The following is a 23,004-nucleotide window of genomic DNA, read 5'->3' as shown; positions in this document are numbered from 1 at the left end:
ATTAGTCTGGAAAAACAGAAGGACTTCCTCCCCCTTCTCTTTCTTTCTTTCTTTCTCTCCTTTTTTCCCCCCATAGGTGGAGGTCCTAACCCCAGCTGAATATATTTACTTAGTGTTTGGAGAGTAGAGGCCACAAAAGCAGGAATGTGCCTAAGTGTGACTTGAAAGCGGCTGCTACATTTTTAATTTTCAACCCATAAAATAAATACAGAGGGTCCTGCAGATTTTTATGAATGGCTGCATTCACATCCCAAAAAAAACTGCCCACCAATCAGAAAGCGACCCTGGCGATAGGGACCCGCCCACGTGCAAACGGTCCCGGGCTGTTTTCCTGCGCGCTGATTGGTCAGAAGTGTAGTTGGGGGCGTGGTGTCACCGAGGCTCACAGTGGGTATAAAGAGTTTAAGACAGCTTATTCCGGTAGAAGGACAAGGACCAAGGTCCGAATAGAGACAGATAGTCAGAGAACAACTACCTGAGACTGACATTAAGACGACAGTAGTTTAATCTACAGGTTTTGTATTTATTTTGAATTTTGCTGAACATCTCCATAGGATAATTATGGCATCACTGATCTACCTGACTGTACTGACAACAGCCGTCATCACACAGGTAAGCTTTTCACGTTATGTTGTTATTTTGAGATTCAACATGTTTAAATTGTTAAAAATGTGCTGAAAATATTCTTTGACCTCCAGCACAAACAACTCCTTACGAAAAATATGTATATCAAAGGTTTCAGCCATGTATGGCATCTTCATCACATGAACTGCTGAAGATCTCAGTCTTAGATCTGAGACTTATTGGTGTTAACCCATTTTTCAAAGAGTCTTAGTCCTAAAACAAATAAAGTCTTGGGTGGGGTTGTATCCTTTATCCTCATATGTGTTTTGTAATAATAATGAACCCAGTTCCTCTGAAGTTGACTGTCCTTCCTGGTAATAAGCGTGTCTACTCATGTCTTATTTTTGCAGCCACAGTGACATGTTGATTCCTACGGAGTGGAACAAGTTGGCTCTAGTGCCGCTGCGATGACTCAAATCGTGAGGCAGCAGTCGAACAAACCCTGCAGCTGTCTAGACACTCAGGGACGAGTGGCCAGCAGTAACTTAACTTTTACTGCTCCGCACTGCTTTGTCTGTGGACAGATTCAAAATGAGAAAAACCCTGAGGAGGCTAAATGTGCCAGAGCTCCGCCACATACTCTGATGTTGGAAGAAAAGCTCAAAGTGGTGCACTGAACACCCCTGCTGATGATTTAAACTCTCCAGCTATTGTGTGTGGTTTTTCTTTAATCAAGTGGGTGTTGGCGTTGCAAGACTTTCACAATTTTGGCAAAGAACTACAGGTGGTTGATGAGCATGTATGTGCTTCACTGTGCTGTCTTTTTCTCTCCATATTTGTCATCTCCATGACCTTGACACTAAAGCATGTGGGTCTTTCTCTGATGACCTGACCTCCCTCTCTGCTTCCTCTCCCCCCTCATCCCCCCAGGTGACTGCTAGCTGCCCTGCAGTGTGTGACTGCCCTGCAGAGCCTCTGGTTTGCCCTCCCGGGGTAAGCGCTGTGCCCGATGGATGTGGGTGCTGCAAGGTGTGTGCCGCACAGCTCAACCAGGACTGCAGCTCCATAAGGCCTTGTGACCATCACAAAGGGCTGGAGTGTAATTACGGCAATGATGTGGCCCTGGACTGGGGCATCTGTCGAGGTGAGGGAGGAAGGAACAATGTAAAGTTGGTACGGGAGGAATTTCCCTGGGATCATAGCTGACTTCATAGGTGCCTAGTATGGGGAAATATTGTATTTGGTGCGAGTTGTCTTATATTTAAAAGGCCAGGAAACTTGTCTAGCAACGTAGAAAACAGACCTCAAAGATAGGGATATTAATTTAGCCTCCTTTCCATTAAGTCAATGGCATCACAATTTGGGGATCAAGGAAGGTGTCACGCTACACATCCAGGAACAGGACATGGGATATTTTAATGAGTAGTAGATGTTTTATGACGATGTCAGGGGGTTTCAGAGATAAAAATACACCCCCCCCATCTGTACCATGCCAGTGCTGCCCCACAAACTATGAATAGCTGGTTCTTCCATGCTAAGGAGACAAGGTGTCTCACACTTCTGTCCTTATTTCCACTGACCTTTGGATGTCTGTTTGACTTTGTGTGTGTTGTGTTTGTTTTGGCAAAGAGAAGCTTTGCCCAACAGGGTTAATTCAAGGTGTTGCAATAAGATAATACTTCTAAACATACCTGATGCAGGCTGAGGCTCTATCATTGGTCCCTTAAAAGCATGTCCTGTCCTGCACAAAGAGATGCATCTCTGAAATATCTAACCTGTGGTTTGTGCCCAGAATAACTTTGTTGCTTTATGGTTTGTGCAAAACAACAGCAAGTTTGTGCACATCTTACCACGGCTGATTTGCATGTCATGAATGTTTGGTGTCAGCTGAGTAATAATGTGTGTGTTTCCAGCTAAATCTGAGGGACGGTCATGCGAGTACAACAGCAGGATCTACCAGAACGGCGAGGGTTTCCGTGCCGGCTGTAAACACCAGTGTACCTGCATCGATGGCGCCGTTGGCTGCGCTCCCCTCTGCAACAACAAACTGCCCCCGGCTTCGCCATTCTGCCCCTACCCACGGCTGGTCAGGATTCCCGGGCAGTGCTGCTTCAGCGTGGACTGCCACAAGGGCACCTGGCGCCTGCCACCTAAGCATCAGGTGTGTGTTTGATGTAGTCACAATTCATCAGCTGCCACTGTAATAACCTCTGGATAGAAAACAAGGGAGGTGAGGATGAAAGACACATTTTGACAAAAGAAATGTGGCCGTAATTAATTGATTACAGCTTTGCATTCATAATTAGAATTGCACTCGGTATGGAGCCCATACCTCTGCCAAGGCCCAATAGTGCAGTCCCCTGAACATGCCTGATCTTTTTCATCATGAATTATTCTCTGCGAAATCCACATATGTAAAACAAAAAGAATACATCGCAATGCAACCAACCAAAACTTAATGGGCTCTTCCCCAGACCTCATCCTTCCAACAAGTAGTTTTTATGTAATCCTGCTAACTAATGAACAAACGCAGATGAAAACAAAACCTCCTTGTCTTCCATAATATTTTTCTGTTGATCAATTCTTTAAATTCCGTGTTAAGGAGCTTGGGATGCAGTTAATAGCAGCTCCTGCACTGCTCAACATGTAGAAACAGAGAGCAAGGAAGTGAGAGGAGCTCAGCTGTGGTTGTAGACGTAATGTTTTTTTATGATGACCAACCATCCAACCATCTGTCCAGAACATGATGACTCGGGAACACTATGTCTTCAAATTTTGTTCAAAGGTTCCGTTTGGTGCTTAAGGTTTTAAAGGTCAAGTTCACGGTGACCTTAAAAATCTATCTTTTGTCCTTGTGAACGCAATAACTCAGGAACACCTTCCGGCAATTGCATCATATTTGGCTGAACTGCTTTCCTGGACACATTGAGAAAGTGGTTGGATGGTAAAAAGGTCAAGTGAACTGGGAATTCACATTGTTTCCACAAAATGTTTTTCTAAATCCTCCTCTTTCTTATAGACCAAACTGTAACTGTTTACATAGATGAGATACTGTCACTGTTAGATATTTCTTCCTGTTACAGAGTGAAGTTTCTCTTTCGCCGAAAGTAACCCCTTGGTAATCAGGTCATTGTGGTGACAACATTGTGAAGAGTAAACAAAAGACAGACGTGGCTGCGGCCCAGATGAATCCCCGAAAAACATCATGGTCTTGTGTTATCTCTTATCACAGGTGCCTCCACCACAACACCACCTGCCCAGACCTGATCAGGCTCTGGGCAACGAGCTCACAGATGTGAAGTCCAGCGGTTGGCAGAGTGAACATGGCTACAAACATCTGCCTGGTAAGAGAACAGGAAAAAAGCTTTATAATTTATCATAACAGTTTGTTCTGTTAGTGTGTGAGTTTTTGTTGCCCGTAATATTTGATTTTGTGATGCAGTGAATACAACAGTAATTACAAGAAACTATGGAAACTCTTGATGGGGTTCTGACCCCCAGGTTGGGAACCACTGTTCTAACTGGTGTGTATCGTTTCTCTTTTTCTCCCTGCCTGCCACCTTTTCACACTCCTCAGTGTGGAACCATCTGAAGGAAAAGAAGTGTCCAGTGCAGACCACAGACTGGTCCCAGTGCTCTCGCAGCTGCGGGATGGGCGTCTCGTCCCGAATAACCAACAAGAACCCTGAGTGTAAGCTGGAGCGAGAGACGAGGATCTGCACCATACGGCCGTGCCAGGGCCTGAGCGTCGCAGCCAAGGTGAAGTAGACTGAACTAAAGGAGAGGGAGAGCAAAGGTCAAATATCCACATTACTGCACAGATAACTTCTTATCACAACAACTTGTCTCAGATGGTAAAACCTGGACGCCTAGTGATAACACTTATCAAGAGTGGAATTATTTCATCTTTTATCGAGCCATTATTGCCTATGGAGAAAAACTATACCTGCTCATTTTTGCTCTGCCTCCTTGATTCCCTCTTTCAACTTAAAAAGAGCTGAGGCTGTTACATCTAATCTGCGCAGCAAAGAATGAAAAAAAAATGAGATGTTGTGTCCTTGAGTAAATATGCTTTGAGGGCTAAAACCATCTTTATCCCAAGCTTAAGAACAGAGATTATTGTAGCGGTACTTTCTGGAAGCTCCACATCCAGTGGGAACTGGGCAGTGCTGATTTACTCAGCTGTGTTTTGGTGACAGGCAGGCGCCTTTTTAAATATAGTCCCCCACCCCCGGCATTCTTGCCAAGCAACTGTCCATAGCTAGGCCCCATCTGTGTACTCAGAGTCCAGGGAAGTGGTGTGTCTATATTAATCCTCCATGTTGGACACACACCGACAGCTCTTTTTCTGCTCTGCTGAGTAAAAGCTCTGGTGGCCGGACAGGTGTCCGTGTGTTTAACAGAGAAAGACACTAAAATGGTAAATCCAGGTTTAATCTTAAAATTAATCACTTAAATGTCAATATAATCCCTCGCTCTATCCCCGTTTTGGCACAACAAGATGAAGTCTGGTTCTCGTAATGTGAAACTAATGAGTTTGAGTGCAAAGCTGCTTAAATCTGCCTCTGTGTAAAAGGACAGGGCGGATAAGAGGCAAAGCTTTTAGATTTTTTTTAAATAAGATATTCAAATGACTGGTTTTGGTCAATTTCTCTATTGAATCCAGTTAGGGACCGAACTCAATATAATCCGCACTGTGACACTCATCTCTTCGATTTCTATCATCCAACCACAGAAAGGGAAGAAGTGCTCCCCAACACAGAAAGCCCCTGAGCCTGTCCGGCTGTCCTATGGAGAATGTTTGAGTGTCCGACTGTACCGACCCAACTACTGCGGCACGTGCACGAGCGGAAGGTGCTGCTCGCCACGCCAGACGCGCACGGTACCTGTGACCTTTGTCTGCCCGGACGGAGAGCGTTTCCGGAGGTCGGCCATGTTCATCCAGTCATGTAAATGCAGCGATGACTGTAGCCACCTCAACGAAGTGGCCCTTCCTCCACAGCACTGGATGTACGGAGACACACACAAGTTCATAGACTAGTACTGAGGAGGAATTTTTGTTTTATTTGAATGTGACCAGGTCGACCTTCTTGATAAAGGAAGACGCTTCACGACGAGGGGTCATTTTTCTCATCTGGCTCCAAGTGAGTGAAGAAAACAGGCTCCCACCTGTCGACAGAGACTGCAGGCGGGACGTGCCTGTAGTCGGTTTAATTCACAATCATGAAGGCAACCTTTAATGTAATGTGTGTGTGACCAGAGTGGATTGTACACTTACCCACTCCAGTTGAAACAGACGAGGGACCTAAACTAGAGCCCTGAAGCGCCCCTCGACTTCCTCCCCTCTGGACCGATTGCTGGTTCAGGTGTTGGGGATATTTTATTACGACCCTCAGATCAGCCTGAGAAGTGAAACACTACCAGAGCAACAGCGCACTTTGTTTAGCACTGAAACTTACTGTACTATAAGTTTGACAGCAGGGGTAAAAGTATCCCTCCACCTGCATCGATTCCCTCAAATACTGAGATGGTAATGTCTTCATATCCCAAGACGCGTTGCTCGTTACAAGCAGCAAAAGAATAACTCCTGCAGTTTTTCCTGTAGAAAACTCTTGAGTATAATGCAAAAGGTGGACTAAGCATATTATGAACATTAAGACAGACTGCATCAAGTGTGCTGTTTACAGACAGCAAGCTATGACGCGGTTTCCTTGTAACGATGACTTAGCAAAGATAAGGAACATTACCTGGAACTGAAACCATTGTCAGCAGACTGGAACAATGCCAACACTATTCCAAGTCATTGGATTTCTTGTTTGTGCATTAAATGCATCTCAAAGAGAACTTTTTTTTAATTATTGCATTTTGGATCACAATGACTGTTAATGCATTTTCTTTATTTTGTTCCAAGGTTTTATAAGGGTCATTAAGAAACCAGTGTAGCTGTCAAAAGTTCTTGTTGGTCCATCCATAGGATAAAAATGGCTGCTGGACTCAGGTTTCATGTGGTTTTATTTAACTCAACTTGTTCAGTTTCAAATGATCCTACCTGGCAGTCACTTCACAGTCAAGTGTTTGGGAAACAGTGACGGTGAATTTAAAACTGCGACAACAGCACCCTCTGCTTATGAGAAGAATTACCTACAGTCAAAAGTGACGACTCAGATTGTGTTTGACGATTTTGTTTGTCTTTTTCTTTAATGCAACATCTGTCATACTTACAAGTGAAAATTAAATCTAACAACATCACACGAGGTATAAAAACTTTATTTCTTTAACCAAAACAATGTATCCATGGTAGAACAAGAAAAAAAACACTAAAACAAGTACCCCGTAGCACATAAAATAAAAAGAAATGGTTTACCTTCATGAACGTGCATACAAATATGGAGGGAGGGGGACTTTAATATTAAACATTGAGCTTTTTGTCTCCATCAAAATACAGCAATACCAAGGTTCAAACACAATCTTCATTGGAATGACTTCAGGCTCATCTGGACTGTTCAACTGAAAAGAGAAAAAGGAAAGAATTAGGCATTGTTACATAAGGCCAAGAAACAACTGCCACTGCTTTATTTCTCTACATTTTCTATCCAGTGACACGAGCAAAATGCCTTGAAGAATGGTGAGATGATGTAGAAAGAAAATGGGTTCTGTATATCTGTTGCTCAGAAAAGACTTGTTTACTGAAAGGTCAAGTGGAAGACGGCTGTAAAAGACAAGAGAACTTACTGTAAGAGGAAATATCAATCTCCTCTGGTAGCTCTGCCACATTGACCTCAAAGCGGTCTTGGACCTCATTCAGGGTCTTGGCGTCTGTCTCATCTGATACAAAAGTGACGGCCAGACCTTTTGTCCCAAACCTGCCAGCACGGGCCACCTGAGGGGCAGAGGAAAAAGGTTGAGCTTACACGAGGCTCAGCTGAAAGCAACTGGAAATGCCACAAGTTGGCATATGAAAGGAAGCGGGACAAAAGTTTGGATTTCATACCGACTCCATAGTTTCAGATCACAATGTTCTGATTGGGTAGAATTAAATACAGCATTCAAATGAACACTGGTTGCTGGTTCTTTTTACATTGTTATTTATCAGATTGTTACTGTAAATTTGGTGCAAGCTACAGACATCTGTTTGTATGCTTTGAAAATGAAAATGTTAACATTTCTGGAATTCATGACAAAATGATATAATAGCTGGACTAACTCTGTGAAGGTAAGTGTCAGAATCTTCTGGCATGTCGTAGTTGAAGACGATGTTAACTCGCTCAATGTCCATGCCTCGGCCGAACAAGTTGGTTGCAACCAAGATCCGCCGCTGGAAGTCTTTAAACTGCTGATACCGGGATAACCTGGGGGAGGAATGGGCAACAACAGGAAAAGTAATAAGCAAGATATCATTCCAGTTCAAGCGAAGGTGACTAACAACATTAACTGCCAACCTGTAATACAATCTAATCTTCAACATAAAACTGCTTGTAAATTCAACTTTATAGTTCATACTGCCCAGTGGGCCAGTTTAACTACAATACTGTTGTTGTCAAGCAAAGTTAAATATTAAAAAGTTTTAGCTGACCAGGGACAAATTACAGCACAGTGATATGTTGTCTCCCTACATTTTGGCGTTTGGAAGATAGTGGAATCAGCAAAGTACCCATCCAATACAGATTAAGCAAATAGACAATCATGGCAAAGAAAGTCTACCTCTCCTCCTGTGCCATGCCCCTGTGGATGGCAATAGCCGGGAAGTTCTGCTCCACCAGCAGCTGAGACAGAGCCACACAGCGATGAACTGACTTCACAAAGATCACCACCTAGCAGGAACCAAAACAAGACACTTGCATTTTTTACTGGGAAAGGCATGAACAACACAATAGGCTGGAATTACAGGCCAAGGGATACAAGTTTAACCAAAAATCGTAAAAAAAAATTGCATTTCTTGCAGAAAGATTAAAAATGTTTTAATATGTACATGACTAATTCTGAGTCATCATCTGAAATGATTACAAACTGTACCTGGTTGAACTCCAGCACATCGAGCAGGTCAAACAGCTTTCTGTTCTTCTCACTGTCCTTCAACTTGCAGTAATACTGCTGTAAGCCATGCAGTGTCAGCTTGGTCTCATCATCCACAAACACTTCCATGGGCTACACAACAAAAAACAGGAGCAAAATGTTAGGTGTGTCACTCTCACACACACATAACCAAACGCAAACCACCTCTACAGACCACATCAGAAGTGTTATAATACAGACGAAGCCTTGAAGCATGCACGAAGACAGAAAGGAGGATTAGATGAGGGGAAAACTTTATTAAAAAATAAGTCTTAATACTTCTTTCTGAAGTTCCCCCTGGTTCATGTTTTACTGAGCTCTACGTATGACAACTCCATAATGAGCTTGCACCAAGTTTTCAGATGAACTGTGCCTGGTGGCTCACTGAACTTGTTCTCCTTGCAGCAGAGCCAGAAGGGGTGGATGTCCTGACCGAGTCAAATCTGTTAAGGAGGATCAATTTCCCCCTCTCATATGGCCACTTATGACACTGACAGCTACAAGTGGGCAAAGCAATGAGGGGTTTCAATACAAACACAAAACTGCAATAGCCATGTGATGACATGGATGTAATAATGTATATATAGAAAAAAGTAGGGCTGCTCGATTAATAAAAATTTAATCGTGATTTTGATTATTGGGTCAAACGATCTCCAAACAACTATAATCGAGTTGAAACGATTATTTGACCTTTTTTTTCGAAAGAGACGCGCGTGCGCAATTCAGTCTTTCCCCCAAAGCTTTCAGCGACCCAGCTGACTGGCTCTCACTCTCAAGCAGCTGTAAAGTGAAGGAGGCGAGTTTGGTGTGTGGTGACCGGCAGTGAAAAAAACAGCGCGAGTGGAAAAGCAGGGAGGCCAGCAGCAGACCATGTTAGCGGCCGCGCAGCGCACCGCTATTTACAAGCGCGCGCCCGCCTGGCTGTTTAGACCGGTCAGACCGGACCCGCATTTCTCCGCGCCGGTCAGCCGGTCATGGTGTGTTAGGGTTGCCATCATTAAGGGTTTGAATAAAAGCATATACTTCAGAATAAGGGCACATATTAATAATCGTTTGAATAATCATGATTTTGATATTGTCCAAAATAATCGTGATTATGAATTTTTCCATAATCGACCAGCACCAGAAAAAAGGAAATGCTCACTTTTAACTTTTATGCCGCCACCGAACTAATGTTTGTAGTTACGTATATGTGCATAAAAAGGAGGGAAGGTTATGCAACAGAGCAAGAATACGAATTGAATGAAGCGAATGCAAACCGGATCGAAATTATTAAGACCTCTTTGATCGATCAGATTGAATAAAAGTAGAAAGACAAAGAAATCCAGCAAAAAAAAACAACATCTTATGAAATTCAATGTATATTTTCTCAGCTTGGAGCAGCAGCAAGTTCAATTTGAGAAAAAGGTAAATAATAACTCACATCCTGCATGAACTTGCGGCAAACGGGGCGGATCTCCTTGCTTAATGTTGCACTGAACATCATAACTTGCTTCTCATGGGGTGTCAGCCTGAAGATTTCCTGGACGTCACGCCTCATGTCTGTGGGCAAAAAACACATCTATTATTGAAAAATAGAAATACCTATAAACTTGCTCTTTATCAGTTGATTTAAGGCAACACTTTCACTCTTTAACGTTTCATTTGAAAACCTGTATATATACACAAGTACTAATAGATGACTGTGCGGTAATTTCATCGACAAAACATCTTCACAATAAATGCCCCATGATAGGGGACCAAATAAGCAGAAGACATGCAACCAAAAGGCAGATTTGGAATCAAGTTTCTCAGCCATCTTCTGTAAGACATTTGTTCCTCTCACTTACCGAGCTGCTCCAGCATCTTATCACACTCGTCGAGCACAAAGTGTTTGATGTTCTTCACACTGAGAGTCTTGTTGCGGATGAGGGCCAGGGTACGTCCTGGAGTTCCCACGACAATGTGAGGGCAATTTTTCTTCAGGACATCCTCGTCCTTCTTGATGGCCATGCCGCCGAAGAACACCGACACCTTGACAGTGGGCATGTACTTGGAGAAGCGCTCGTACTCTTTGCTGATCTGGAAGGCCAACTCTCGCGTGTGGCACATCACAAGGACAGACACCTGGAGTGCAGGGAATAAGGACATTAGTTTTACTTCCGGGCTGTACTTGTCCTCAAGTGCAACTCTCTCATTTTGTTTTCCAGCATACACATTTTTGAGCAGGAACACTGCAATCATGTTTGTTTAACTTATTTAACGGAAGAGGTCTCAAGACTGACAACTACTCAACATCTGAAAGCTAATAAAAAAAATGTATTGAACAGAATCATAGCCTGCAACACATGGTATAAAAACATATGGAGGATGTATTAGCTTGTTTAAATATCTCACCTGCCCATCCACAGGCTCGATCTGCTGCAGGGTGGCAAGAACAAACACAGCTGTCTTTCCCATCCCAGACTTGGCCTGACACAGGATGTCCATGCCCAGGATAGCTTGAGGAATACACTCATGTTGGACTGTAAATAGAAAAATGGCAACCGTAAATGAGTGAAAAACACTTGGATTAAATGTGATATTGTTTCTGTGGAGGAGTAAGTCTCAAATTAAAGTGTCAAACTGTTGGTTTAAAAAGAGGATTGTATCCAAGCCATGGTTTGGACCTTCTTAAACAACTCAACACTCACCTTCTGAGGGATGCTCAAAACCACAGTCAACGATGGCACGGAGCAACTCTGGTTTGAGGAGGAAGTCTCTGAAGCCGGAGCTGTGGATGGATACGTAGGACCCCTTCACCTCCTTCTTGTTGGCTGGGGTGCCACTCTCGGGGGCTCCCTGCGGCTCCTCATCCTCCTCATAGTCCAGAAGCTCATTATCAACGTCGTTCTCAGCCATCTGTTTGTATACATGTAAATTGGGAGGATCTCATAAATTTACTCAGAATTTGCAAAAATTAGGCTGATTTAAATGTACATGAAATATAAGAATATTATGAATAAATCTTTATTGCAGTATATTTATTCTCACACTGCACATATCGTCCCTGTTTAAACACTGTTAATATTCGTTTGATTCCATTCATACTTTTCTATTTTTGTTATTCCTTACACTTATTATTGTCATACCACTTCCGTATTGCATTGGTACTTATTACTTACCCATGCAATATTTATCTTACGTTATCTCTTCATGCCATGTTATTGTTCACACTTCCACCAGCACTTACGTGGTACTGTACAACCGTTAATTTAGAGACTATGTTAGTGATTCACTGTTTACAGTACGAACAGAACAAAGTTTAGGCACTAGCCTTACGCTACAATGAGCAGGAACCTGGGTCTGCCTGCTGGCTGCAAGGTCCAAAATACTAGAAGGCCGCAGCAGTGGTTCACATCAAAATGAATTAATTATAACAATATGACCATTAATAAAACATATATGAGTGCTTTGAGCTGTTTAAACTGCGCTGGCTCAGTCCCAGCGAGCCGGTGGGGGACCCGGCGGAGGCAGCGCACTCTTCCACAATAGATCTCTCCGGATTCTCTCTTCATTCAAACCGGCTAGTGAGCAAGCTAATGGCTAACCGCTGATCGGGACTCACGCGCTACTTTCCAACATCGCACCGTTGCATTCGGTATTTTCGGTGAAAAGGAGAAAGTGGCTATTTACCATTGGTGAGCAGCTGGAGCTACCTGACCATCTCAAAAGAAAAACGGGCTTTTTAAAGTTAAGCTAACGATGTTGCGGCTAGCGTGTTAGCTACCAGAGCGAACATCCAATGCACAACTTTGGCTCCAGCAACAGAGCTTTCAAACCCTTTCATCGCTGAACAACTCGGCGCTTAGTGGTTAGTGGGTTTTCAGTGAAAATCTCAAATGCGTCAAAACGTTACCTTGGTGTGACGTATCTTTTTTTGTCCTGTCGACGTCTGTGTGCGCAGCAGCGGAGAACTAGCAAGAACTGGCGAGTGTTCACAGCAATGGAGCACACATGGATGCTGCCTTCAGGGACACCTCGGAACAATCATCAGTGTTCAATGCGCTGTGGACCTGTGGCTTTAAAACCAGAACGTTTTTTGCACAATAAAATCAAAATAAGCCACGCAGAAAAATATCTTGGTGCTAATGTTTTATTTTGTGCATCATTTCAAGAAAATAGGGAGATATGAGCTATGATTCGTTTAACAAATGATTAAATGCAATCATAAATGGTTAAAGTATTATTTTAAGATAAGGGATTCCCATGTTTTCCATTTCAAATTTACCTATGAGTGAGACTCTAATCAAAAACCTTTACTTTCCTAAAACCTATTCCTACAGGTGTCGAAATAGTCCGGTCCAAATTCTGTGTGTACTAATTACAATATGGGGAAACGGCACGTGAAGGCATCAGTCGCAGCACAACAGCGTCCTGTGCTCTGCAGCTGTGATTGGACAGTGTCACCGAGGTCAAGTGTGATATTCAATGAGATTTAATTATACCTTTTTATGTCTATGAAGGTTAAACACGTTCACAGTGATATGTTTGTTCCTGCTGTTTTAAAGAGAGACAGCATGACGACCATATTATTGTATTATTGTATGTATGTATGTATGTATGTATGTATGTATGTATGTATGTATGTATGTATGTATGTATGTATGTATGTATGTATGTATGTATGTATGTATGTATGTTAACAGAAAGGGCAGAGGTCCGTGCCCAACAGCTGGGAGCTGAGGTTGGCAGTTTTTTCCTAAAGAGCAGTATTTAAGTGTTTCAGCTTCCTGTTGTGGAAAATGTTGTGTCCCGTAGGCCTGGAGTGACCATCTGTTCAAGATTGATAAGTCGACGCGAGACATTTAAAGAAGTCGGATTTGTTTTAGTTTTTTAGTTGAGGTAATATGTAGAGTAAATTATCAAAATTGTTTCCAAATAAACCTGCAGTGTGGAACTTTTGTCTCCTCCTTCCAGCAGCAAGAGCAATCACACAAACGGTCCTCTCCAAAAAGGACAAGTCAGACTCTAATCCTTCCTCTGAATACTAAATGCATTTTTTATCTGAAGCATAAGAAACTTTTCCTGGACACTTTCTATGTTGTCTCCACTACAGGCTTCATCTCACTTATTGTTATAGCCAACTGTATCTTGGTCACCATGGCTGTTCCCCTCTTCAGCTCTGGCATGCTTGCTGGTTGATATTAAATATGTTGCTACCAGTGGGTCAGGGGCAGGAATGTTGCCACAGATATCAGATTAAAAACTATGATATAATGTGAAATACTAACAGATTGACCTGGAACCAATTTAATTAAGATTAAGATTAAGATTAAGATACTTTTATTAGTCCCAAACACATGCACAGACGTGCACAGGCACACTCATGCAGGTAGGGAAATGTAATCTCTGCTTTTGACCCATCTGGTGCAGGACACACAGAGCCGTGAGCGACCATGTACGGCGCCCAGGGAGCAGATGTTGGGGGAGTAAGGTGCCTTGCTCAGGGGCACTAGACAGGGTAGGGAGATTCCTCTTGGATTTTTGGACAGATCAATCCAGGTTCGTCTTTTTGTTGTTTCTCCGTGGAGTCGAACTAGAGACGAACCAGAGACCTTTTCTGCCCATAGTACAAGTTTCTGCCACTAGTGGTGGCACAAACTCCTCAAAACTAAAGCTATTAGGGAATATTCGATCTTTCTCAATATATATTGTACATAAGATAACTATTTCTTTATTCATATGATATGTATCATTATAATTATATAAAATTATTTGCTTTGTATATTAATATCTTGTAAAAGAGGATCAGTTTATATAAGATTATTATTTTTTCTGCTCCTTTTCATTCAATATTCGACATTTTGTGTTTGGATTTAAATACTTTGTTTGGTCGATGAATGAAATAAACAATTTATATACACAATTTTATTTTATATTTAATAATTGTCAAATAATACCTATTTTCTATACTATGTATTATATATATACGTGGAATATATGTAAAATCTAAATTTAATGAAAACATGAAAAAAATGAATATATATAGAACTTTTTTTTATCACATTATTAATAATTTCGTTATCATTAATAGACAAATCCGTTTAAGCCTACGCCGCTGTATCACACCTGCAGGTCCCGCCTCCTCACAGAATAAAGCTCTACGGTAATTGGCTGTCCTTTCTGTCCTTCCACAGGAATCCCGCAGGCCATTGGTCGACGACGTGCCAATCACCTCTCATCCCACAACGTGATTGGCTCGTCCAGCCCGGTGCTCGACAGAGTGGACTGAACGCCAGCCATTCTGTGTGATGCCCTCCTAGCGATTGATGCAGCCGTCTCAAGCCATGTACCGGTTGAACCGCAGGCTGCCTCTCCCGGTGCTGTCATGGTTACTCTAACGGACATCTCCACCGACGTTCCCCTTCTCCGGTAACTCCCATTTCACGCGCTCGAGCCTCCGCCGGGGCCCGAGAGCAGCAGTGCGGTGCGTCGCGGCGGCGCCTCCGCGGTTGAACGGCGGCAGGAGCATGGCTCTTCGCTGGACTGTGTCTCCGTGGTCCTCGCTGACGTTAACTCGCTGACGTTAACGGGGCTCCGTTAACGTTTCTTTTTTGAATTAGCTGCTAGCTTGAGGCTAACGACGGAGGCTGGTGTGGGAGCGAGGACGGAGCGCGGCGCTCGGACTATGAGACCGGAGGTAAGTGTACCGGGCTTCATGTGTTTATTGTCAAATGGAACATCAGTGCATGGAGGGAGGGTGTACAACAGGCCCTCGCGGTGAAGCCCCATCAACAGCAGCCTCCTCCGTCTGCTCCGTTCACCTCAGTGTAAAATTCCACTGTGCAGCATACCAGCGGAGACACGGCCCATTCATTAGCCTGGAAACCGTCTCGCTGTGGAATAGCGTGCTGTTGCCGCTTTGCCCCGTTTTTCTAATGTCCTTACACAACCGCTGGAAGCCGGGACAGACAGGGATGATGTGTCATTGTTTTTTGGCCACAGATGATGAGCCAGCCGAGCCATGAGTCGACTGCAGAGCATGTAGGCCTGTTGTTCAGGCATCCCTCTCCTCCTCTTCCTCCTCCTCCTCCTCCTCCTCCTCCTCCTGCTGCTGCTGCTGTTGAAGGAGGATGTCTGACCGAGATAATGAGCTGTCATGTCAAAACAACAAAATTGACAAAATCTCCTATTGACAAAACAGTCAATAGGACTAAAGCCCTCGCAAGTAATGGGAGTAAAGGACAGAGGATTACTGGACTCACTAAATAGCTCTTATTTTTCGGAGACAACGGTGGATGGACGGTAGAGTGGCTGCTATGTTGTGTGGACCTGTTTGTTTGTGTGTGTGTCCTGTCCATCCATTAGTCACCTAAGTTTAAAATTGTGTTTCTGTGCTCGTTTTTGCTGGACCGTTCCCATTATAAATCCTGACCTTGTCAGCATCAGTAGACCTCATGGGGACCAAATCATGATTTCTGAGGCCCTGGTCCATTAAATGTAAGTCAATGCCGTTTCATAGTGTGTAGGTGTGTGTGTCGGCTTTTCATTTTTGTAACCTTTGGACCTTTTCCAGTTTAAACTTTGAACTTGTCACTGAGGACCAGTAGACATCACAGGGACTAAAGCCGGCTCGGTCCGGTTTCTGAGGTCCTGGTTAAGGATAGGCATAAGATATAAATTGTGTTAAAATTAAGGTAAATGATACGGTATAGGTTAGTGATAAGGTTTTGGTTAGGCTGTCCATCATACAAAGTCCTACAAGGGTAGCCGTGCCAACTGGAACAACAGTGGATGGACAGTAGAGTGGGTTCTGTCGTTTGTGTGTCCACATGTTTGCCCATCCAATAGTCACCTCGGTTTAAAACTTAGTTTAAGTAAATGTCGGTTTTGTATAGGGCCAATACCCAACTGTTTTTGTTGTATCCATCCAATGAGAGAGCGATTTGCAGGTGTATCCTTTTTGAACATGCGTGACTAGCTTGTAAAACAGACAACCAGCATTACTACTCTAAACCCCAGAGGACCAGGACTGAAAACCACTGAGTGAAATGACTGTGCTTTAAATCTGGGCCAGGCATCTATCATTTCCACCTCCCAAGTCGGATAAAAACTAGAGGACTGACATCGTTTTTTGGACTATGATGAAGAAGGATGAGGGATACCGCTGACTAGTCACAAAATAAAAGCTCTCCCATAGGCACTTACCTTTTTTCCTGTTGGAGGGGGGGGGGGGTAAACAAAGATTTAATTATCTCATGTGTTGATTTTAATGAGGGCTTAAATACCCAATGACTAAAGACATGTACCCATGAGTAATTGGTTCATCAAATCCCCCTATGAGACACATTGAGTACGCCTTCAGGCTTATCTATGAAAACCACTCACCATGCAAAATACTTCTCGCAGTTTTCATCATCAAGGAAGCAGGTATCTGATTCTCACATCCTGGTGACCTTGTTTTTAGGTGGCTCAGCTTCGAAACTGTTTAATCTGATCCCATTATCACACACACAGCCACACACACACACACACACACACACATACACACACACACACAGGACTGCACACTGTGACGTGCGTAAACACGTCACCTTTTCCCAGCTCACCTTTTCTGACTCACTCACCTACTGCTGCTGCCGCCACATTATCCATCTGTGTAAGACAGTGTAAGCTAATTGGCTCTGGACAGTGTTCAAGATAAACGGTCTCTGAGTAGCTGGTAAGCTTGTGTGTAAGTTTGAGCAGTTGAATGTGCATGCATGCATGTGTGTGTGCAGCCTCCAGCAAGAACATGAGGAGGGATATCAACTCGCAGACTTCTTCCTGTTCTGTTCGGTTGTAATGCCTGCTGCTGTCCAGGTTCATTTTATACACATTGTTGGCTGTAAGGGTTTAACTAATGATTATTTTCATTGTAGATTAATATGTTGATTATTTCCTCAATTAATTCTAATTAAAAAAGTATATTGAAAAGTATAACTCCCTATAATCCAATGTGACATCTTATTTTTATTATATTATTATTTAGCACAAAAAAAACAGCAAATATACATAGTTGAGGAGATGGAATAGAATTGATAATGATTAGCAGCTATCAAAATTGTTGTCAGTTTATTTTCTGTCAATCAACTAATCTATTAATCAACTAAGTCTTCAGATGCCAGTGTCTGACAGACTGAGGTGTAACTTTGCCTTGTAATGTTACTCTAAGCTTTATTAAATTATGAGGTTGTGGTGTCTCACTGTTTGACTCAGGTCTATGAAAGACGCATGGTTACTTGTCAAAGTGCAGAATTATAAAAAATAACAAAGGCCTACAACTGCCATCCATGATTGATCTGCAGATTACAATATTACTAATTCTATACATTATTTGTCAACTAAAATGACAATTAATATATCTGAACTAAAATAGTAAATGTTAGTTTGTTTTTTCTTGCCCATTTTATCTTCATCATCCACACGAGATATTTACGAGTTAAATATTTTTAAAACAAAATCTTAAATCCATATTATTATATAATTATAATGATTATATAATAATTAAATCCATTACTATATAATCTTAAATCCATATTATGGCCTGAATATCCTCAGCTCCAGCCTGTGTTCGTCCCCCAGTCTGGCTTTGCTGGTGGACTGTTTTGGTGCTGGCCTGGCCCGTGCACGGCACTGCACTTTGTCTTCTTTGCTGACACATGGAAACAGTGAGCAGCTTGATGACTTAACCGCTACGGTTCAAGCTCCATAAGACTGCAGCTCCTCTACAGCTCTCCTCTCTCTATCTAGCTGGATCTGCAGATCTTACACTGACTTAATCATTATATCATTATCAGACTTCTGCATGTTGGACCTTATACAATCATTAATGTTTCAGAGGAACTCGTTTGAATCCATTTTGAAATCACATGAGCTCTACTCAGAATATTCCCTTCCTATCCATTTATTCACCTGTTTGAATGGCAATGGAAGAATTCTCTGCGCCTGACATTCTTACCTTAGGCAAACTGACTATACTCACCATCCAGGATGAATATTTCATCTTATGATGAAATGCTGGAGTCATAATTAGGATTTCTGTGATTTCTGCAACATGCTCCTCTCTGAACTGTGGAGATCATTTCATCAGCACAGTCAGGTTTTCGTTGTTGTTTACAATGGGAAAGTGAGTGAATGATTTACTGCAGGGGGAATCTATGGACGGATGATTAATAACACAGACGTTTCAATTTGTGAGAGGCTGTGTCATCACATAGGGTGTTGATGACGATTCCTTTACACGATGAACCTGTGATACGATTTTTCCACTGAGCTAACGGCCCATTAGCATGCCTCTGCTCAGGGTTGAATAATCTAGACGTTAAAAAGTTTCTGTAGGTCAGATTATGTAGAATTTAAATATAGTACGTCTGGTTTATATACAAATAACCCTTACTTTCTTCCCCATAGATGCCTGAATAAAGGAATGCAGCAAATCATGTTTTAGAAGTTTAGATTTTCCTGGACTCAAATTGAAGCTGTTCTAAGCCACCGGAGTTACAGTAAATCTCCGAACACCTGCCCTGTTTTACTATCATAACGATTTGAATGGTTTACCCATTTTTCCAACAGGCTTGACGAGGTTATGAAAGACAAGAAACTAAGCCTGTAAAAGATTAAAATAAAATAAAAACAATTTCATTTTTGAGATATTTGTGGAATAGCTCTTCCCTCTGAGCTATTTCTAAGGCGGACAACAGATGTTTATAATCAGAGCAAGTGATTAAACAGCAGCACAGCTACTGATTGCAGTTTGTGACGGTGCTGCTGTGAATCTATGAAATTAAAACATGATATAATGAATGCAGCAGAAAAACTAATGCTTTAGCATCACATTCAGCCATGGCTGTGTGACTGTGGCAGCACTCAGATTTGTTTCAGTTGCAAGATATTAAATAATCTGACCAGAACTGGTTTTAATGCACTGACTATTTAGTGATAGAGAACAGAGCGACATCGTTGCATGCTCTGGAAAATAATTGATGGGTTGTGGTGATGGCTATTTCAAGACATTTCCTTTCACAGTGACACTCAACTGGAGAGGAATACTAACTAAATTTAGAGCAGGAAAGCATTAGTCACACAAAGGGGCCAGTAGGTTTAAGGAAAAATATTCATCAACAGTGTCGATTCATTTGCTCCAAATGTGTCTCTTCCTCATTCAGGCTCAATGTTAAATTCATATTCGACAAATCCCAGAAAACATCTGCTGCAGGGCACGAATTATCAGGGTTGGTAATTACATCTCAATAATTTAAGCAGTGCAGCCTGTGCATGGGGCTCGTTTGTAGAACAGACTGTCGTTACTGTAATGAAGATGCTGAAATGTTGTTGTTGTCCAGGTTGATAAGTAACAAATCCTGGTACACAGAGACTAGATCATAATCCATGGGGCCGTCAGTGCGCACTGAAGAATAGCCTGAGCAGCAGTGGTAAACCACACAAATCATTTACTTAAGCGTAAGAGCCAATGCCACAATATAAAAATACCATATTACAAATAAAAGTGCTATCACAACAGTAATAGCATTAAAACAAAAAAGTATGAAAAGTAAAGGTACAGTACTCATAATGCTGCATTGGATCACATTGTTATTGGTATCAATATTTAGTGTTGGCTACACTGCTTAAAAAAAAATTAAGGAAACACATAATTGTCAAGTCAGTTAAACTTCAGATATATCAATCTGTCCATGTAGGAAGCACAACTGATTAGGAATCAATTATTGAGGTGACTCCTTTGGAAGTCAAAAAGTGAAAGAGTCTGGCGACGCCGTGTTGAACATTATGCAGCCTGTAACATCATCCAGCATGACCAGTTTGGTGGTGGCTCAGTGATGGTCTTGAGAGCGTAGCACAGACGTCCATGTCATTGCTAGCGGTACCCTGACTGCTGTAAATGTACGGGGATGAAATCCTCAGAGCGTTTGTCAGGACCTTCGCTGGTGCAGTGGGCCCTGGGCTCCTCCCGGTGCAGGACGATGCTTGGCCTCATGTGGCCGAGGTTTGTTAGCAGTTCCTATATAACAAAGGTATTCCCCTGACCTGATCTAGTCGAACATCTATGGGACGTTATCTATCGTGTGCCCATCACTGCTTAGGACTCCCACAGACTGTCCAGGAACCTTACTGATGCCCAGATCCGGGTTTAGGAGGATATCCCCAGGACACCATCCTCCGACTCATCAGGAGCATGCCCAGACGGGAGTGCATGTAGGCACGTGGAGGCCATACACACTACTGAGTCACATTATGAGTTGACATGATGAAATTTGTTTTTTTTACTTAGATTTTCGGTGTGGTTTTGAATCCAGCCGTAAATGTGTTGGTGATTTTTGTTTCCATTGACCGTTGTTATATCAGTTTGTTCTCAACTTATCATATGATGTATATCAGTAAAGATTTTCAACTTGTATAATCTGTTCATCAAGATCTAATGTGTGATTTAAGTGTTACCATACTTTATATGTAAAATGTTATTCTGGTGTAGAAATATTAAATGGCATAAAATGGAAGTATTCAACTAAACTCAAGGCATTAAGACCATCTCTAAGCACAATACATGAGTAAATGTATTATAAGTCCTGTCAGACAGACATATTGATTGGTCTACTTAACACACCGTTGCCCCTCTTCTCTTAATGTGGAGTATGTTTCAGATGTCAATATGTCATCATCAGTGCATTGGTTTAAGCTAATATAGTCATTCTCACTCCAGTTATGGTTTTCACAAACAGTGAGGGAGCTTTGAGCAGCATTATTATGAAAATGATTTCATTACAATGGGATTCATTGAGCAGTGTGGAGTCCTGCAGAAGTCACATGGACAGTGGGTACAGGAGACGAATGAAGTGGAAATGGAAGAGTCCACGTGTCAATGACTGAACATGAGAGCACGAGCTACTAGAACAACAGGGAGGTTAGCAGCTACAGATTAACGGAGTAGTTGGCCTTGATGTTTGGGCTGAAAGGCCCCCGGGGGCAAGATGCACACACACACGCACACACACACACACACAAACAGATGGAGGGGGAGAAGAGGGAGGGTGTGACACATCAGCAAGATCAGGGAGGGGGATGTCTGTTAAAACAAGCAAATTTTCTTTCATAAAATGCTGGTCAGGTTTATTTTGTGTTACAGTTTTTTTCTTTGGTTAGGAGAAACAATTTACACCACAGAATGTCTGAAAGCATGTAATCTTACTGTTTCGTTCATTATTTACTAAAGGGAAAATATGAATGGATCTCCCTTTTAGTTGGCACATAAAAAAGTGTTTTTTTTTAATCCTCCTCATTTCTATTGCCCCAGGCCAGCTCACTCTTTCCTCGTCAAACCCAGATGGGGACCCCAAAAAGGATCTTTACACCAAGTGTTTTGTTAATCAGATATATTGTGTGCAAACCGTGGATGCAACATTCAGTGTGTGTGTGTGTGTGTGTCAGTGTGTCAGAAGAGGAATACAAGAGCATTGTTTGTTTATGTAGACAGTGACAGCTCAGAGAGGATGCGTTCAGGCATAGATTGTGCACAGTACCGTAGCTGTGCGAGGTGCTATCAGTCACAGAGAGACTAAACATAAACACAAAAACAAATGGTGTATCCATCTATCTATGTGCCTTCACAGCTGATATGTAGCCAGTAATAGGCTAGAGCTTCACCGACCCATCCACATTACTCACTGGCCCACCCTGCTTACTTTGAACAAATAACTTTTTTTACTAGGGAATTGTATTCAAATAAATGAATGATATAGTTTATAATAAATAAACATTGCCTTAGACACTCTGTTTGCACATAAATAACTGAACTAGGGATACTGGGTGTGTGAGATTTGGTTCTATGCTGAATAGGTTGTCACTTTGCAATTTATGAAGCATCAATGCTTATTTTGCACCTCTGTGCAGCTGTCTCTCTCTCCCGCACAAACACATTGACCCGTCTGTCCACTGGCCGAAATCCTGCCCACGTCAGCGGCCCATTAAAACCTCAGTAAGGTTTTTAATGTCCTGGCTATGCGTTTGTACACAGTAAAATGATTAATCAACATTAGTAGTGCCTTGCACTGTATAGCCGATGCAGAGTTTGTTCTGTCAGCCTGGATTGTCTATTGTCTATTCATTGTGTACAGCCTTAATAGCCTGAGGACTGTTTTGCTGTTATTGCCTTTGTAATGCAGATTTTTGTACATTCAATTTATCACAGGTTTTCTTAAGTTTGTTTATGTTGCCCTTTTATGTACTTAGCATATAGTGCATGTCAGTGAACATGCTAAATCGTAACCTTTCTTGTAGTCTGCACTCACGCTAAACATGCTGGATTACAATGAAACCCCCTCACGCCTTCTCTCTCAGTCCTCTGCAGTTTCTTCCAAGGCTTGTTATGCT

The 23,004-nt window shown here is 42.3% G+C and overlaps 2 protein-coding genes across 2 annotated transcripts; one reads left to right on the top strand and one right to left on the bottom strand.

The window, feature by feature from the left end:
• The first annotated feature begins 431 nt into the window (after positions 1-431).
• LOC133953545 (CCN family member 1-like) lies at positions 432-6,813 on the top strand. The gene is made up of 6 exons (XM_062387495.1): positions 432-612; positions 1,495-1,708; positions 2,478-2,725; positions 3,797-3,908; positions 4,142-4,323; positions 5,300-6,813. The coding sequence occupies exons 1-6, from the start codon at positions 562-564 to the stop codon at positions 5,603-5,605; spliced, it is 1,113 nt and encodes a 370-aa protein (XP_062243479.1). The 5' UTR covers positions 432-561; the 3' UTR covers positions 5,606-6,813.
• Positions 6,814-12,622, bottom strand: LOC133953544 (ATP-dependent RNA helicase DDX39A-like). Its single transcript, XM_062387494.1, has 10 exons — positions 12,494-12,622; positions 11,289-11,496; positions 10,993-11,120; positions 10,446-10,722; positions 10,040-10,158; positions 8,578-8,709; positions 8,266-8,375; positions 7,769-7,913; positions 7,297-7,444; positions 6,814-7,071 (listed from the first exon to the last, which is right to left on the bottom strand). Exons 2-10 carry the CDS (start codon positions 11,494-11,496, stop codon positions 7,055-7,057), a joined length of 1,284 nt encoding a protein of 427 aa, XP_062243478.1. The 5' UTR covers positions 12,494-12,622; the 3' UTR covers positions 6,814-7,054.
• Positions 12,623-23,004: the final 10,382 nt, after the last annotated feature.

This window comes from Platichthys flesus, chromosome 5 (genome assembly GCF_949316205.1).
Source record: "Platichthys flesus chromosome 5, fPlaFle2.1, whole genome shotgun sequence".
Lineage (NCBI taxonomy): Eukaryota > Metazoa > Chordata > Actinopteri > Pleuronectiformes > Pleuronectidae > Platichthys > Platichthys flesus.
This window is presented reverse-complemented; position numbering and strand designations above follow the sequence as displayed.

Excerpts from the sequence above, each read along its gene's own strand:
- LOC133953544 (XM_062387494.1), bottom strand. The coding sequence starts at position 11,496 with ATGGCTGAGAACGACGTTGATAATGAGCTTCTGGACTATGAGGAGGAT. Across the intron at positions 7,914-8,265 it reads GGCATGGCACAGGAGGAGAG|GTTATCCCGGTATCAGCAGT; the intron begins GTAGACTTTCTT and ends TTCCTCCCCCAG. Across the intron at positions 7,445-7,768 it reads CTGACACTTACCTTCACAGA|GTGGCCCGTGCTGGCAGGTT; the intron begins GTTAGTCCAGCT and ends TCTGCCCCTCAG.
- LOC133953545 (XM_062387495.1), top strand. The coding sequence starts at position 562 with ATGGCATCACTGATCTACCTGACTGTACTGACAACAGCCGTCATCACA. Across the intron at positions 613-1,494 it reads CAACAGCCGTCATCACACAG|GTGACTGCTAGCTGCCCTGC; the intron begins GTAAGCTTTTCA and ends TCATCCCCCCAG. Across the intron at positions 3,909-4,141 it reads TGGCTACAAACATCTGCCTG|TGTGGAACCATCTGAAGGAA; the intron begins GTAAGAGAACAG and ends CACACTCCTCAG.